Source organism: Anguilla anguilla, chromosome 7 (assembly GCF_013347855.1).
Source record: "Anguilla anguilla isolate fAngAng1 chromosome 7, fAngAng1.pri, whole genome shotgun sequence".
NCBI lineage: Eukaryota > Metazoa > Chordata > Actinopteri > Anguilliformes > Anguillidae > Anguilla > Anguilla anguilla.
The window spans coordinates 39,320,082-39,338,446 of record NC_049207.1 but is presented as its reverse complement, the minus strand read 5'-3'; the positions used below and the strand labels follow the sequence as shown (position 1 = coordinate 39,338,446).

The window sequence follows — 18,365 nt, the reverse complement described above, 5'->3', positions numbered from 1 at the left end:
GTAATTGTACATATAAATTATTATAACTTCTATGTGTTTATGTGGGGCATGATACTTTATCTTGGTATTTCATATTGAAGATTGATTAATTGATCTGTAAGTTGGAGTGACATTTCATTCTGATATTATGTAATATTTTCAAAAATGTTTGTCACAGAAGTATCTATTTAATTTAGTTTGCTACTTTTATGGCTATCTTCTATTTAATCAGTGACCGCTGAGCCGACATTAAAATGCAACATCACTCATATTCTGCTTTGAATCTGGGATGTGGCAGTTCTGATTGTGGCTGGCAGACCTACATGGCAGTGCATAATTGTCCAATGGCACCAGCCAGGGAAAGTGGCATTCATTTGGCCTTAATGATCATGACTGACCCCCACTGGTCAAACAGGCTCCCAAGCTGAACATCATGTGCCTTCCTCCAACTTGTGTTTGTACAAGCTCAGGTTGGGCTCTTTGATGTAAAAGCAGCTTGACATCATGTGTATATTCAAAGTCAACTGATTATGAGTTTAGAGCAGGGAGAGCTGCCAAAATACAATTGGGTATTTACAAACGGATAAGGAGGGAGCATAAATATTGCTACATCACACAAATTGTATTCAAACATTGTGTTTTTTCATTTCATTCAGTTGATCCATTCACTTTAACATCATTAAAAAACCCATAACCTTCATGAAACCTGAGAACATCTTCAGCCGTATGGATAAGAACATGTAAAATTGATGGTCAATTTCATATTATTATAAAGTCAGTACACTGTTTGGGTACAAAACTAACTAGGAATGCAGCAGAGTAATGGGTACTCATTATCTGTACAATTCTGCATGGAAACACAAATTAAGAAATACACACACACACACACATACACTGTTGCGACCTAGGGTAAAACAGTAACAGGATGAATGATAAGGTAAATGAGTGGGGAATTGGTGAGGCAAATGGGCTGCAAACTGACCAGTAACTCCATCCCTAACTGCCTTTCCAAGTCAAACTGAAAAAATGGTTAGGCTTCAAAAGGTACTGGGCATGGGGCAGCTTGGAATGCTAAGCTTTGGACAATTAGACAGTAGTCTGAATTAGTCATACCCCCAATGGAAATTCAAAATTCCACCCAGAGTACCTTAACCCTCCTGTTCTGTTCATTTTTTAGGTACAGCAAAAATGTTCCCGGGTCAATCCCCATACAGGGGGGGTTTGCAAATACATGAAATGAACCATTTTCATTTAAAATGTTGATTACACTAATTAAGGCCAGTAGAAGAAGTTTCATACTGAAAAAATAATTTTAAGTATTTTTCCTAGATTTTCAAACTTTAAAAAGGGTCAATTTGACCCGCAACATAACAGGAGGGTTAAGAAATAATAAAGGAAAAATAACAAAACAAAATAACAAAGTTGTGACCCAATGGAAGGATTCAGCTGGGAGCACACTAACTAACCGGAGTCACTACATGGCAAGCAGAGAGCAAAACGAGAGTCAAAGTCAAGAACGAAGGAATAGTCAAATAGTTGTTTACAACAAGGAAAAAGTGGACAACCTTGAAAAGCTTACAGGAACACACAACTGAAAGAGGATGATAGCCTGCTGGTAATTATTATTATTATTATTTTTTTTTTACAATATCACTGATGTAAGTGCAAACAATGCATTTGTGATCTGGACTGAGGTGGACCCAGGATGGAAAAGAGGAAAACTTCCCAGGAGGAGTATATTCCTTGAGCAGTTGGGAAAAGCTGTTGTGATGCCCGCATGCTTAAGACAGCACCTTCCCAGACCCCCAACCATCTGCGTTCTTTGTGAAGACTACTGAAGTGGAGGAATTTGGCCCCGATCCATCTGAAGTCTTGCCTGAGGTCACAGCAAGGGGAAGTAAGTGGAAGAGAAGGCACACCTTCCCTTCCGAGAAAGACTGCAAAACCAGCAGAACCTGCTACAAATGCAAAATATATAACTCACACGCAGCCATTCACATACAGACACTCATCAGTTCACATTTGCAGTGTGAACAGATCACTTAGTACAAACCCATCAATCCCTCCCCATCCATCATCCATACGGTTGTGTGATTTTAAAAAACAGTCAAAAGTGTATATGTATAATTTTTTTCATATTTGTGGAATTTAGCAAAAATAGTTTTTTTCAGGAAAAAATGCCTCTTTTGTTTCTTCAATTCACATTTAAATACACAAGTGAGTTGTATTTTTGTGATCTGAAGTGCAAAAATTGTGAATTTGTTCATTATATCAAGTCATCAAGACAAGCAAAATGTCTGGGAAATGCACACATGCGAAAAAGAGATAATAAAACAAAGCATATGCATCTTGCTACCGTGGCAAATATAATCAATAAGGTGCTGCAAAATATGTTATGAAAATGAGTAGTTTATCATGCAAATGAATTATGTCTGTATGGATCGTACAAAAGATTTTCAGTCTCACGGGTGGGAAGGTAAAACTGGAGAGTGAAATACCTTTGATGAACTAGGAGGTTGTTCAACAACACTACTGCAGGTCAAAATTTACCTGGGAAAATAAATGATGTAGCCTAACTGATCCATGTACATAACAGGAGATTTAATAGGGATGACCATTGTTTTTTTTTCACAGTGAGGTAGCTGGGTCTGCTGTAGGCGTAATGTATAGTGTCAAGGTTATGGCGACAGTTATCTCCCACTGAAAGGTAGTGGAAATTTTTTGTATACAATATGATTAGAGTACATGGATTTGCTGTGTGCAGTGTGTGTGGGAGTGTTAGGGTAGTTCATGGTCTGGAAACACACAGACACATTCTACACACATTAGCTTATAGACATATATTGTGAAATCATACACACACTCACATATTATTTCACAAAAGTGTGCACACATGCTGAAATTGTAAATCTGCCTTTTCTTTCTTCTTTTGTAGATTTTTCCATTGTAGTGGGTTCACAGTCACATAAATTGGCTTTTTTTTTTTTATTTTTCCCAGTGTGTATCGAGAGGCTATTGAGGCTAAAGAATGTGACTTTAAACTTGGATTTCTTCCAAATACCTTCTGATACTTTTGTACCTTTGTTGATTTAGTTTAGACACTATTAGATAATTCTAGTTGCTTTTTTATTATAACAATTTGGAATTTCTAACAGTAACTCGCAGCACATGGTGTGCGATAAATAACATTGAATAATGCACATGTAGGGAAACATCTTATACATTATCAGTGTCTAGCCAAGTAACCTTATTTAAGACACGTTATCTGTGCCTAGCCTGATGGGCGGTTTCAGTCTGGAATGTTACAGGAGGAGGTCCAATACCAAATGACCAATATCTGATCTCAGCAGCATACTGATAGGGGGAAGGGAGTTTGTCCACAAATCTATGTGTGCTTTGGAGTATTTTTATGTGCTTGGGTAAAGGAGTGGATAGTTCCTCTGTTGTTAAGATATATCAATTAGCACTGAAACAAAGATTTCAGTTTGTATTTATTTCCAAAATGAAATGCAATGTGTACCAAAGGCAATGGGTCAGTTTTCCCGAGACAGATTAATCCTAGTCATAGACTAAATTCTGTTTAATCCTAGTCCTAGATTAAATTCTGTTTTGAATAGAGATTCTACATACAAAATTAATTTTAGTCCAGGACTGAGATTAATCTGTGTCTATGAAACCAGCCAAATATGAACCAAATTATCTTAGATTCAAATAACTTGCATTATCATTGAACAGAAAATTGTCTTTTTGATTGTGTGATGTGCAAAATCAACATGGTGTGTGTATATCATGATGTGTGCGCATGTGCGTGTGTGTGTTTGAGGCTTGAGGGAATGTGCAAGTGCATGTCATGTGTGGTGTGTACAGTTTGTGTTTAATTAATGGACTGAAACGGACTTAAAATTTGGGGAATAATTTAATTTTTCAAACTGAGCACACATTAAGTCAGAAACCATTTACAGTCCTACTCAACACTGTACCCAATCAATAAGGATAAAAATATGAACTACTGTGAAGTCCTCACAGTAAATGTGTCCTGGACTCCCAGACTCACAAGCCAAAGCATACACACTTTCCCACTCCACTAACTCACACACAAATCACCAGAGTTGGAATCATTTTCATTTCAATTGAATTAATTAAATGGAAAGTCATCAAAGAACATAAACATTTTTGTTAATTGTGGGTGCCAATAATTCTGGAGGGCACTGTATGCTACACACACTCTCACACACACAAACAAACAAACATACACACACACACACACACACACACACACACACCTTTCTTCCCTCTTGTTTGGTGATCTACATTGGGACACACAATCACTGTGTCCCCTGATAATCATCAGGCTCACACAGATGCAGAGGAATGTGACCTCAAAATCAATACAGGGACAGAGAAAACATGATGTACCTGTGATATGAAACTCCCATTTCTTTCCAAAGGAAACATTAGCTCACAACCGTGTTATTCATCCTCATACTGATACCTTTGATGAAGAATTTATGTTGCATGACTTTAATTGAAATGTTTTGTAACAGACATACCTATTGGTCATTTCCCATGTTGTGGGTCTTCATTCCTTCAATAACTGAAGCAGGGCATTGCTGCAAAAGAGCATCAGTGCTCAGCAAACCTACCCTGGGTAAATAAAGGTAAAAAAAAAAAAAACTGCTTATTGAGCCAAAAAAAGCTTTGCTTAGCTTGTCAAAACACACAGCAGGCTTCGAACAAAACAGTAAACCTGCTTCACTGTAAAATGTTCAGCAAAATAAATTCTGGTAATCCAGGAAACAGCCTTTGTAAATACATCTATGTTCAGTGTAGGGTTTGTGGGTTCCATCTGGCAATATTTGTTGCTTCATGCCAACTTCTGCATTTTAGCTGCATTTTACTGATAATCTCATGAATGACATCTGAAGACATTGTGTGTGCACATGAAACATTTACTGTGGTCGAAATGTGCGAGTGAAAAGCACAGTTTCTTTTTTCTGAAAGAAAGTGAGCGATGCTGTGGGGATGTTGAAAGTTGATACAGAGAGGAGAAGTGTCCTAACAAAAAACTAAAAGAAGATGCCAGATGCGCTTCAAGCCAGCTATATGAAAGAGGACTAAATAGTTGCTGAACAGTCAGAACAATCAAACTATAATAACTTGTTTATCTTGTTTACTACTTAAACTTGTTTATCTGTATAACCTCAATGGGATTAGGTTGAAAGGAAAGCTGAGAGCACACAGAGCTCAGAACAAAAGTCACTTTATAATGAATGGGGAGACAAAAAAAAAGTTAAATTGTGAGGCGTTGCAGTGATGTCAGCAGTCTCATTCCTGCTGGAGCATGATGTTTAAACAAAAGTGCCCTCTGCTGGTCAGTGTGTGTAAATGACAGCTGGATGTGAAAGCAGCAGTCCTACTGAGCCAGTCATTCCCAATCCCAGCTCTAGGGACACACTGTGCATGCTGGTTTTGGTCTCAAGCTGTGTTCTCACTGAATCTGGTGAGGACACATGATGATATGCTGGACCCCCAAGCATTTAATGGGCAACACTATGCAAATAGTGTAGGCAGGTTTCGTTGAATAAATGCTTCTATAGGATCAAATCAGCCAATCATTGACAAGCTTGTTAATCAAGGAAATACGTAATATTTAATTTGATAATAAAAAAATATTATTTTCTAAAAGAAGTGGTGCTCTTTTTCCACGTCAGGTAGCCTATACTTATCCACCATTTTGATTGTTGCAATTTTATTTAAAATATTATAACCAAAACTCCCGGTGGCCAGAGAATGTATTTTGTGAAGAAGAAAATCATTTTTACTGAACATTTTATTATGATAATATTAGATTTATTTTGCAAGTTTCTATTGTTTCTATTGATTATTTTCAATATCAAATCAAGTAGACTTCCTTGAAAACGGTTCGCAGAATGACAAGATATTGTGGCTCCTGATTAAATGCAGACCCACTAGAGCCAGTGCATACAGACTGAGGTGCAGTGTTCTGGTCACTGTGGTAGGTATGCTTGCATCTCGGACTCAGAGCCCCGCTGCTCACACAGGGCTGGGTGCAATTTAGAAGAGACCTCTGAGTTCTAATACTAGATATAAGTCATTTATAAGAAACCTCTGTGTACTAAATGACATGTTTCAGACCTCTGAGTTCCTAGTAGTAGAATTTAAGTCATTTATGGGGTTGGATGCATAGCCTAGGACTTCAGGCTCTGGCACCAGAGACTAAGTTTAATGAACACTGATACTGGATCTGGTGCGAGTCCCCTGAGAGTGCAGACACAGGCTGTAACAAGTCTTTAGACCATCTGGAATTTGTCCTGGGGGAGCCATGCCTATAAGTCCCAGAGATCGAGGCCTGTGCCAGTGATCACTGGACCTCTGAATACCAAGCCCGATGTAATGTTAACAGGACCCATGGTTACACGGCAGATACAAGTCTCCAGCCCGATGAGAGTGCAGCTACAGTCTAGTCTGCAAAGGGTTTGGAGACCATCTGGAATCTGCCACATGTGGAACCCAAGTCTAGACCTCTGAGATTGGTGGAAGGTATCATGCCACAGGACTTCTGAGTCTCTGAGATGCGGGAGTCCCTGGACCTATGATATCTGTACCCACAACAAGTTTTAGACCTCTGAGTTTCTCACAAGTTAAAAAAAACTCCCTAAACTCTCACATCAGGGCCCAAGGGAAGGGAGCTGGGGCCAGGGCTGAGGTGCAAGTATACTACTAAGCAAACTGGGTACACAATGTATGCCGGGTAAACAATGCATCCACTCAGAGCTGCGCAACCCTGTCTCACCAGCAATAATAAACAAATGTCCAAACAATATAAACATAATCCCAACCTAAACAGAAGAAACAGAACTAATAGCTTGAATTTTAACTCTGGGAGCCCTATAACAGTAGGCCAGAAGTGCTCTGTAGAGACCCCTACCCATTATCAGTACTTCTCAAATGATGGGGTAAAACTAAAGATGTGTTTTATTTTTCAGAGTGACGGTAGAATAAAACGGCCAAATCACTCTGTCATGGAGTGAAACCATGACCTGTGGACATTTACAGTTTTAAGCATGCGCACATGATCGAATGCATTTAAACCCCTGTTCATGTTCTTTTAATTGATGTACAACTTAACAAACATATAAAGTAATGTGAAGGAAGGAGGGAAAAAATGTACTTACCATTGTTTGTGTGTGTTCTGAAGGTGAATTGTAAATGAATGAGAATGAGAAAATATGGCAAAAACGGAAAAGGAACAATGCTCGTTCTACCGCGAATTTAATTTTTTTTTTTTTTTTTTTTAAACGACCGCAATTTCTGTTAAATGAAATTGGTAGCAGTACCGTTGTTTGTTGTAAATTTGTGGGGGGGGGAAAGATTTATTGATTATTGAAGGTAAAATGTAACATTCATGTTAAACATAGTTTTATTTTGCATTATATTAAGTTAACAAACACCAACCAAACATGTCAGGAGTGGGTGCGGGAATGGACCCAAACGCAGAGTAAAAAACTGAAAGTCCAAAAATGGGGAAAATAAGACTTTAATGAGGGAAAACGGAACAAAGGGCCTCGCAGGGCGGTTTTTACAAACAACGAAAATCTTCAAGAAAAAACGAGGGAAACAGGGCGGGCGGGCGGGCGGGCGGGCGGGCGGGCGGGCGGGCGGCAAACCAAACTAACAAAACCAAAGCAAGCAAAGCAGAAGATTCCAGCGCCTGAGTCGGGGAGAGGGAGACTTAAATAGAAAGACACAGACGAGACACAGGAGGGCACGATGAACAATCAAGCCACAGAGAGGGAGGGGAACACGAGACAAAACACAACTAATAATTGAATAATGAGAACCAATAAAACAATTAACAGAACACACAACCGAGGTGCTGCCATCTGGCGGCCCAACAGAGAAACAACACAGGGGGAAGACACAGAACCCTGACAAAACATCCAGCCGGTTTTTGTGGAAGCCTTCCAAGGAAGCGCGGGCCATACCATGGGGATGTTTGGGACACGTCATGTGTGAAATCACAAGGGGAGAGGATGTATGCATTTGCTTTTGTTTTCCGTAATGGGCAATTCATTATTCACATTCATTTGTTTATGCATAGTAATTATTTATTGTTTGTTCTTGAAATGTAAATGTAAAATAAGACATAATGATAAAGGGAAAAAACTTCATTTTTTTTGTGATAGGATTTCTGGGGGAGGGGCTTGGGCTATATAAGCCAGAGGAAAAGTCCTCCTGGGCGGGGATTTTTTTTTTTTGTGTGTGCTGAGTGGTCATGCTAGACACGCAGCTTATTCCAACAAGTAGGGTCTACTAGGCATAGGCTACTGTGTTTACTCCTTTTTGTTTTGTTTATGGTATTTGTTGTATATATATTTTGTCGTGTTGTCACCTGTACATATTTTGCACCGGTTCTGGGTTTGAAGCACGTCTCCTGTAAATAAACCTGGGTGAACAGACGTTTTTGTCTCCTGCCACTCTTTTGCTGCTCTAACTGCTGCCTGACTCCCTCACACACTCTATCTACTGGACAAAATCTGTTACAAGCCTTAAGTCTTTAGAATGATTGGTATAAAATTGTTTCAATGCACTGTACTGAGTTTCATGCAACCAGTATATTGTAACCTGCATGCAGGCTAAACCCTAATAAACTCCACACAACAATGCAATGAAAGCACATACATGTCTCGCAGTTATACAAAAACAGTGGCATATTTATTAACAGTAATTTGCCAAGATGTTTTGGAAGGTGAGCCCAGATTGTTTTTGTCTTCTGTCCAACCATGTCTGCCCCTGGTTGAAACAAATCACACTGAAATTGAAATTAAATTTGGCTTTTGCTTCTCTAGAAAAGTTTGAATCCGTCCTTCAGTGCTCATTTATTGCTCTAAATGACATGAGTACAAACCTTTATTTTGACAGTTTTACTCTCAAGAAGTGTGGCTTCAGTGGGCTCTCCCCTGGATAGCAGAAGGCCCGGGCCAATAGCACATTTGATGAACAGCAGTCTGGCCAATCGATTAGAAATTATCCTATTTCCCAATTCCAGTTGGGAATTGGAGATTACAAGACCCTTAAACCAAAGTTCTACACATAGAACCTTGAAGAGAAGCAATGCATGCATGGGGTACAACTAATATATGCAATAAGTGTAATGGGGATGAAGGCAGACTATCGTTTCAACTACCCTGTCAATTCATTTTGCTTTGATCTAAAGTTTTTGGTGCAAATATTTATACATGACTGAGGTAAGAGCAACACTGTGTAGCAGAACCTACAAACATGCAAGAAATTAATTATTGGAACTAGTGCTAAATACTATAAAATTGAATATCCATTGTAATATCATCTCAAAAATACCCCCTACAACTTCCCAAATTAGCAATAATATTAATCACAATGAAGGTGTGTATGTGAAGAAACAATTATGAGCACATGTGCTCATGTTTTGTGTATTGGTTACTAACTATTTCATCTAACTATTTGATCTTAAAACTAAATCTATATTGACAGTCTTAGAATTAACTACATACTGTATATATTGATATATTGAGACTGATGATTCTGCTTTCACTGTGGAGGAGGAAGCCCTGCCTTTTTATTGTTACCCATATAGCGTATTGCAGATTTCATAATGGCATGAGACACAGGAAGTTGGAATATCATTTAATTTAATTGTAATTCATAAGACATACATTTTCTATGAACACTTCAATAAAGTTAAATAAAGGTATCTAAAATTACATAAAACCCTTATGGATAATACAAGTCAAACTACTGAATACTTAAAAATAATAAAAAGTAAAACATAAGATATTTTTGTTATTTCTACTCCCAATCATCTATGAATCTTGTTCATCTTTGCAAGCATTTATTCATCCCTATTGTCTTTGATAGGGAGGTTCCTTTGCATGTTTGCTGGTTATATATGGTTATGTCATAATGTAAAACAGGTTCTAATTAATATACAATTATGTTCATTAATATAGAAAACTCAACAAATCTATAAGAAAATCACACTTTGATATATATTGAAAAGAAAAATACACTTTGTCAATTAAATGTAAAAAAAAATAAACAGAATGACCTATGGTAGGGATGTCACATTTTGATAAAATGTTTTATATTCATCAAATAGAGATTTAAAAAATAATTAACATATACATGCACAATGAACATTGAAGATGTTCCATGTTTCAAAATATGATTACTTTTTCCTGAATGAATCATTTTTTCTTGATGTGATCACATTATTTTTTTATTTTTAAAAATGAAACTAGTTGATTAATGTTCTGCAGCAAGATGATGATATGATGATGTTTGGAAAGCAAGCAGCAATAACCACTTGGGAAAGAAACCCCCCACTTGTTTTTTGGGGATCAGGTCTGATTTCTGCCTAATTTGCCCTTGTTCTCTTAGCCCCACTAGCTCCCCTTCCTCATCTGAGCCACCTTGGTGTGGACCTGTGGGTTTGGGTGAGGGGTGTCAGAGTGTGGGGCTCTGTCCTCTGTAGTGGCGGTGAGGCTTGGTCTGTTTTGCAAGGCTCATTAGTCAGACCACTGTGTTCTGCTCTCTCACATTTTGCTTGTCCTTTGAGGGAGTGAAAGGTATTTTCAGAGACTATGAGGGCAGCCTCATTTCCCTGCAACATTTCTGAGTCATTCTCAAAATAGTCAAATGTCTGTTTTCTGTGGTTCTGTTGTCTGCTTTCTGTGGTTGTCTGTGATTTCTGCCAGGGTCAGGTTCAAAGTCCTATACTGCAGCCAACAGGACAACAGGCGACTTGCACTTCCTGCCATCCGTGTGATTGGTTTGCACTCGTCCCAACCACAGAAGCTTCTCCACCCTATTCAATCGCTACTCTCTTTTTTGTAGATGAATGTCCTCAATTTTTGTTTTTAGTCCCTCCTTCAGAAAGTCTCTCTCTGGCTGACCTTTTTTGTCCTGCAAACTGTCGCTTTCCTTGTTTTTTGTATCTGCTGCTATGCACGGCTAGCTGTCTGATTACTGTTCTTTCTGTGGTATTAGTGATTGTGTAAAAATTCACACTAAAATGTGAAGAAAGAAGTGTTATATTATGTCCAAAATAAAGTTTTTGTTTTTTTTTCTCTCAGATTTATCTAATTGTATGCACAAAAAAACAGTCAAAAAGTTCAGAACCTCATTTCAGTGGGACTTTTCATACTCCTTTCACCTCCAGTAAAACAGTTAGATTAGCAGATTGTTCTGCAGTATATAAATAACATTCACTTAAGTATCTTCACTGCATAACATGTAGTTCAATTTCAATGGCGGACTAAATGATTTTATGCAAACTGGGTGCATGTGTGCTCATTCTCAATTATTCTAACTCTTCCAAAGCAGATTCTTTTGTGTACGTTTTCCATTCATTTGGGATTGCACCAGGACCCACAAATTTGAATTCATGTTCATTCTCCAATTGTTCCTGAAATTTACAGATGAACCATTTCCAGTAGCGCTGCACACTGCCATCTGGAGTAATGTTCCATTTATTGTAAGGGTCTCCAGCTTTTCTGTAGGTCTTGTAGGGGATACTCTCATTCTCATTCCAATGAGGAATGAATTGTTGATCACTGCTGACAGCTGTGGTGCAGAAATTGACTGAAAAATGATCTGTGCCCTCGTAGTGCCAGCCAGCAAGTGCATCACAACGGTGGAACGTTACACTGTGTTCTCCATCATGGTTGGGGATGGTGTTTGTGCAGATGGCTTTGCAGAAAGGACACTGTGCCCAGCACCCCTGCAACTGGTTGAAGAGGTATTCAGTTGGTTTCTTTCTCAAAGTTTCCATGTCAATTGCTTTTTCATCCTTCAGAATTTCATCAAGAGACTTGGCCATCACATCTTTGAAAAACTTCCAGTCTTCAATGTCTTCATTTTCAATGGTATGCAAATCATTTCTGTTTATTACCATGTGCTCCCCCAATGTTTTACAGAAGCAGTCAAGCCACATGGATGCATTTCCTTTCTTATCTTCCACTTCTCTAGTTGCTTCTGTGCTTGTTGATAAAATGAGATTTTTGAGGGTTCCAAGATTTTCCTCATGCATCATATGCAGTTTTCCAGTATCACTGCAAAAGTTATCGGTCTTTTCTTGGATAAATCTTTCAAAATATCTCTTTGGGAAGTCAATGTATTCAGCAAATGAGCTGAAGTCCTCCACAGTTGCCAGATGTTTCAGTATGTGATTCTCAAAGTTTGACCTATTGCTGTTAAAAGCTGGATTGTTGGATTTCATTTCACCTGCAATGTGCTGACTGGTTTTCTCATTCACTGCAGTCAGAAATTCTGGCTTGATGTGTTTACAGAGAAAATCAACAAATATCGTTACAGAATTTGCTCCTTTGCAATAGTTTCTGAATGCTTGGAGATACTTGTCTCTTTGGCTTTCCAGATATGTCAGTGGATGGTTTGCAGTCTTAAAGGTTTTCTGCATCCTCTGAAACCTTGAAACATATTTCAGGCAAAGATGAATAGACAAGTCTGCCTTGAATTCATTTGTAAACTTAAGCTTGCCTGAGGAGCGCTCAAATTGAGCAATGGTCCTCTCAATTTTTTTTAGTATCTCATAAATGAAGCAAGTATCAAAATCCTCCTTGCTGGTTTCTTTTGCAGTGACATATGCTTCGACAGAATGACTCACTTCTTGTAGAAATTGTTTAACTTGTTGAGAGAAAGCCTTTCCCCATGATTTTATCATTTCAATAATATTTTGAAAAACATGTTTTTTCTTGTCAAACTCAAAATTACCTGTTGCGCCTTTTATTTTCTGAAAGACATTTGGCTGTTTTTCAAAGTCTTTTTGGAGGATTGCCTCCACTGCAGCCTTTACATTCACACACTCATTGGGGATGTGTGCTTTGACCACTTTAGCTGTCCAGTTCGCCCAGAGTTTGTCAAATTCTTTTGTTACTTGTTTGTCGTCAAGGCGCTGTGCTTTTAGATTGGATGCCAGGGCTTTGCTCTGCTTGGTCAACTCAGCAGTGTATTCCGTTTTCCTCAGGTCTAGTTCTGATCTATTATTCTTGGAGGTAATTAGTTCTTTGCATTTCTTTACTGTCCCATCAATGAGTTCAGTTCTTAGGTTCCTGAAACGTTTGTCAATGTTCACCCTCCATGTTATAAGAGTTTCTCTATGTTTGTCTTCTTTGAAATACCTTTCTATGTCCTGTTGCAGTTGATTATAGACTTGATTGTCAAAATGCTTCATCAGTTCTAGTACATTCACATCCTGAATCAAGTTGCTGCCAATTTGGTTGCAGAGTTTGCTCTGCATCTCCAGAGCATATTTTCTCAGCTCCCATGACCATGCTGAATACTTTTCTTCTAGAGAAGTGTACACCATCATTTCAACTGTGTTTCTAAAACTGAAAACAAAGTTCTCCTGTAAAAGTGCTCTCCAAACGTCACCAACCCGTGATCTGAATTTTGAAAATGAGGAAAATGTATGCTCTGTTTTCCACTCTGCAATTGTTAGCAGCTTGGTTTTCAGTTCTTGCACATTCTGGCTGTAGGAAGGGTTTGGTGGGGCCATGGGAGGATCCCCCTCCAGAAGATTCTTGAAGTAGAACACTTGGGATTCAATGTCAAACTGTATTACATCACTGAACTCATTAATGCTATCAATGCTCTCTTCCTTTGCTGCTATGGTAGCCATATTATCAAGTTTCTGCAGGAGACGTCTTCTCCCTTCCATAGCCTTTTCTCCAGCCGATGCATCAGCAACATTCTGATGTACAAAAATGCAACTTGGTGCAATTTTGACCTGTTTCATTCGCAAAAAAGCCTGCATGCAAATCTGAAGGATGTCTTGCATCTCTGCTGGGTTTTCCCCCATAATGTTTATTACAGTTATGTCACCAATTGCAATAATGAAAGTGGCAAGCTCATTGTCATGGTTCACTGATAGCTTTGTACTGAGTTCTGGTGATCGGAGTCCCTCTGTGTCCACAATGAGGACAAAGTCATATCCCAGTTTATTTCTGATGCTGGAGTCTACCGGTATGAGCTGCATGAAGGCTCCACGGGTGCACCTTCCTACGCTCACAGAAAACTGAACACCAAACATGGTGTTCAGCAGTGTGGATTTCCCAGAGCTTTGAAGCCCTAGAATGGACAGAACAAATAACTTTCTGTCTCCAAGAATTTTAACAAGTTCATCCATAACAGCTTCAATCCATGTTAAAGGCACATGGGCAGCATCTCCATCCATTAGTTCAAGTGGACACCCATAAAGCAGCATATCTGCCCCAATTTTAGGCAGAATAGTGGATAATTGTTTTGTTGGTCCTGGTGCTTTTGGTGTTGTTTGACTGGCTTCATACAGTTGACCAACCTCTCTCATAAGATGCTGGAGGCTAATGGTTGTTGCAGCCATTTTGTCAGATATGTTGTTGAGTTTTGATTGCATTTGATTGACATGAGATGTTTTTTCCTTGTCCTTTGGTACTTCTCTCATTTTTCTCCAGGTTGATTGATAGTCCACTTCAAGCTCTGCAAGTACATCAGTGGTAAGATCATCCAGGAAGATTGTGAGCCACTGCAATGTGTAGAGTTTTGTGTCTTGGGAACTATTAGGTTTACTTAAGCACTCTATGAATGATCTTACAAAGTCATTAAGAGGTGTGGCCTTAAATAGCTGACTCTCTCTGATTGCTTCCATTTTAGCTGAGATTTCACTCAGCTGCTGTTCAATGCTTTCCTTTTCTTTGCACTGCAAGCGATACTGCTCTTTGTTTTTTCTACACCATTCATGCCACAAATCACCCTGAAGGGGCAAAACCTTCTCCTTCACAGCGGAAGACCTTTCCTCCTTCAAAAGACTAATTAATGTATGAGCCTGTTCATAACCTTCTTGATATGTTTTGTGAACTTCATTCACTTTGAACTGTTGTTGAATTGCAACTTGACGGCACATGTCAATGTTTGTTGTCTGTTTATTTTCACCAATGCACTGTCTGATACTTAAAATCAGTTCTTCTGTAAATTCAGCATGATTCCTGTTCTTTGCGGCTAGCCTAACTTTGGTAGGATTGTTTGACCGTTGAATGAGTTCTTTCCCTGAGAACATGCATATCAAGGGGACTGGAGACTTAGAGAGTTTCTGGGAAATCGCTTTTTCGGCTTCATCCAAAGGATGCTCTGAAAGCAGAAGCACATTGACAGTACTTACTGCCTGAAGAAACTCAAGCTGTTTTTGATGCTTTGCTGCATCACCATGAAGGTTCAGAAAGGCCACACAGTCATCGAATATGTCATCTTCCTTCCCTCCTGGACAGTACCATGCAATCTCCACAACTCCATTCATGAGCAAGCTGTCTTTGGTGCTCCCCTTGCAATGGCGGTGAAAAAATACACTGTGCCTCTGTTTGCTAATGACACCATTCAATATTTGGGACTTGGAGTTCGAATTGGACTCACCTATTCTAATAAAGGAAACAACTGGGACTGGTGTGCAGGACATTTTTCTGCTCTTGTACTTTCCAGGACTGTCAGCTGTAGAATTTGTGTTACTTTGCCATGATTTACTGATGTATTGCAGGACCCAGAAGGGGAATTCAACCTCCTCCGTACAGGGGTCAGGTACTAGGAAGGGAATTGCAAATTGGCAAGTAGAGAGCTTTTTGACAATGTACTGTCGCAAGAAGTCATTGGCACAATGGAAAACTGCCATGTGAACATCCATTGGATGAATCTGTGTCTCTGTGCAGCTCACATCCAGGAAAATGTTGTCACTAAAATCAAAAAAATCATCATTGTCAACAGTGGCTCCAGCATCCTCTAAATCCATGCTACTTGTGTCATGCTTTATAAACATGTACCTGGCTCTGTAGTCCAACATCGTGAGCTTGTAGAGGTAGTGGGAGCTCAGCTCTTTCTCTGACCTCGGTTGATTTACACTTAGCGATAAAGTGTCAATGAGAAGAACTTTTGCTTGTGACATCTTTTTGGGGTAAGAGTCAGCCAGACCAAGCTTTTGAAGCAAATTCATGAGGCTGTCTCTTTTTTTACATGCAGTGTCATTTTCGGGTGTATTTTCCTCATCTGTTATTTGAATCTGAGATAAGGATGGCACTTGCTTCAGTAGTGAATTATCCTTCTTGTAGACTGTATCCTTTGGCTCTGCTCTTCCGTCATTCATCTGCGTCCCCATGACTATAGCTTTAAGTGCACTCCCTAGATATTTCCAACCACCAAGGCTGTATTCAATGAATGAACGTTTGCCCTCCGAATGTGCTTTTATGAGCTGCAGTCCTTCTCCTTCTACTTTTGATGATACCTTTCTGTCTTCATCCATGGATGCTGTCAATTCTGTTTGTAACAGGTTGGCCTGAGGCCTGGTGGCAGCAGAAATGACTCTGTTTGCATCTTTTTGAGTTTGATTGATCCATGCCAAGATTTTCTTTCCGTTTGGAAATTTCTTAACTGCGAATGCATGAGGTTCCAAAAGAGAGCACATCAATGTTCTTACATCTATGGAATAGCTGTTTACTGCAGCCACATCCAACAGATAATTTTGAAGCATCTCATTAGAGAGACAAATATGAATCCAGATGTTGTGGGATCCTGTTTTCTCAAGAAGGCTGCATTTTAAATTCTGTAGTTCTGTCAAGTGAGATAAACATTCTGAAGCAGACCAATGCACTACTGACTGAATCAGACCTTTTGCTATTTCTGCCTCAGTAGTATCTTCCAATACCTTTTGTACATTTACCTTTGTGATATCTGTGTATCCTTCCATTAATATTTTGCTTAAATTCAAAATGTCTTTGAAGTCATCTTTATGAGCAGCTATGAGTATTTCCCACACAGGAATCAGGGTTGTTCCTCTATCAATAACACTCCAGGTTCTGTTATTAGTCACAAGATGGGACTTCCACTGCAAGTGATCATCAACCTCAGCAGGACCACCAGTTTTACTGATTGAAAGTTCAACTTGATTCATCAAGGCTTCATCGGATGTTCTAGTGGAAGACCCTTTCAGATGTGGAGAGGATGCTATTCCTCTGGTCCAAGATTTTTGAGGAATTCCATAATATCCAGCACTGACAAAATAATTCAGAGCCTCTGATGTCACCCACTTAATATCTGACAGATCATCGCTACTGAAAACTGCAGCAGAAGCTCTCCACCAGAAAATCCCTCCAAAGTGTATAGGGCCCTGGTTCACATGTGAACCAAATCTATCATAGAATTTGGCAATTCTAGAAGTTACTGTTTCACTGTCTTTACCATGCATAATGACTGCTTCAATGTCTTTAAGTGCATGTACTGCTCCAGAGGAAAGTTTGAGTTGATTTTTCTCAATAATGCTGGAAGCTAGTGGGATGTAGCTGTACTTTGTGTTGCAGATGTATGTCTCTTCATATGAATGAGCACCTTTTTCCTTTGCCTCCCTTAATTTGATTTCCTCTTCTGTGCTTCCAAAGCCAATGCCCTGGGATCCTGCCTTCACCAAGTCGCTGAAGCTTAAGCCCAGTTTCTCCATGACTTCCTGATAAACAGTTTGGGACTTTTGGGATGAAAACTCTTTCTGCCCATAAATGGCACTTTGTTGCGAATCAGTAATTGAAAAGGAATCTGGAACCTCAATGAGCTGCTCTCTTTTTGCCAGCAAGTCCTGTGGATTGCTGGTTTTGTAAACCCCTTCTAAAGCTAGACCTCCAGATGCATTCCTTAAAATATCTTCATCTGAAATCATTTTGACTGAGAGCGAGAGATTCTGTAGTGTGTCTAACTGTCCACTGATGTCCTCTATGAGACCCTTTAGAGAATGACTAGCAGGAAACCAGCATCCCTGTGGTACATTCAAAGCGATGCGGATCTTGTCCTCTATAATTTTGACAGGATTGTCATTTCGATCCTTGCCATCCTTATACAAATTTTGAAGTTCAGTAAGCTCCTGTCTCAACAGCTTTTGTAGATCCATTCTCTCATGTATCTGCGGCTTCTTCTATTCTATAGACACTTCTCTGAATTCTTTTCTTCTGCTGGTGACAGAGAATTATCCCATGTATTTTCCATTCTCCAAGTATTTTGCTCCATGACTGGGGAACATGTCGGCTTCCTATTCTGTGCTGCGAAGTATTCCAGTTGTTTCGGATGTCAATCAAATACTCAAGTCTGTCCAAAGTTCATTCAACAATTTTTCATCCACAATAATTTTCTTTCCCACAAAACATGCCTAGAGAAACAAAATAAATCCAATGTTATTAAAATGTAACATGTTTTACCTACAATTTAAAGGCACTGATTAAACAGTATACAATTATTTATATTGAAATAATTCCTTTCAAATGATGGGGTTCATTGAGTACCCATGTCTTTAATGAATTCCTTTTAGT

The 18,365-nt window shown here is 39.1% G+C and overlaps 1 protein-coding gene across 1 annotated transcript; it reads right to left on the bottom strand.

Moving 5' to 3' along the window:
* Window positions 1-9,940: 9,940 nt before the first annotated feature.
* Window positions 9,941-16,174, bottom strand: LOC118232553 (interferon-induced very large GTPase 1-like). The gene has a single exon (XM_035427618.1). The coding sequence runs from the start codon at window positions 16,172-16,174 to the stop codon at window positions 11,342-11,344; it is 4,833 nt and encodes a 1,610-aa protein (XP_035283509.1). The 3' UTR covers window positions 9,941-11,341.
* Window positions 16,175-18,365: the final 2,191 nt, after the last annotated feature.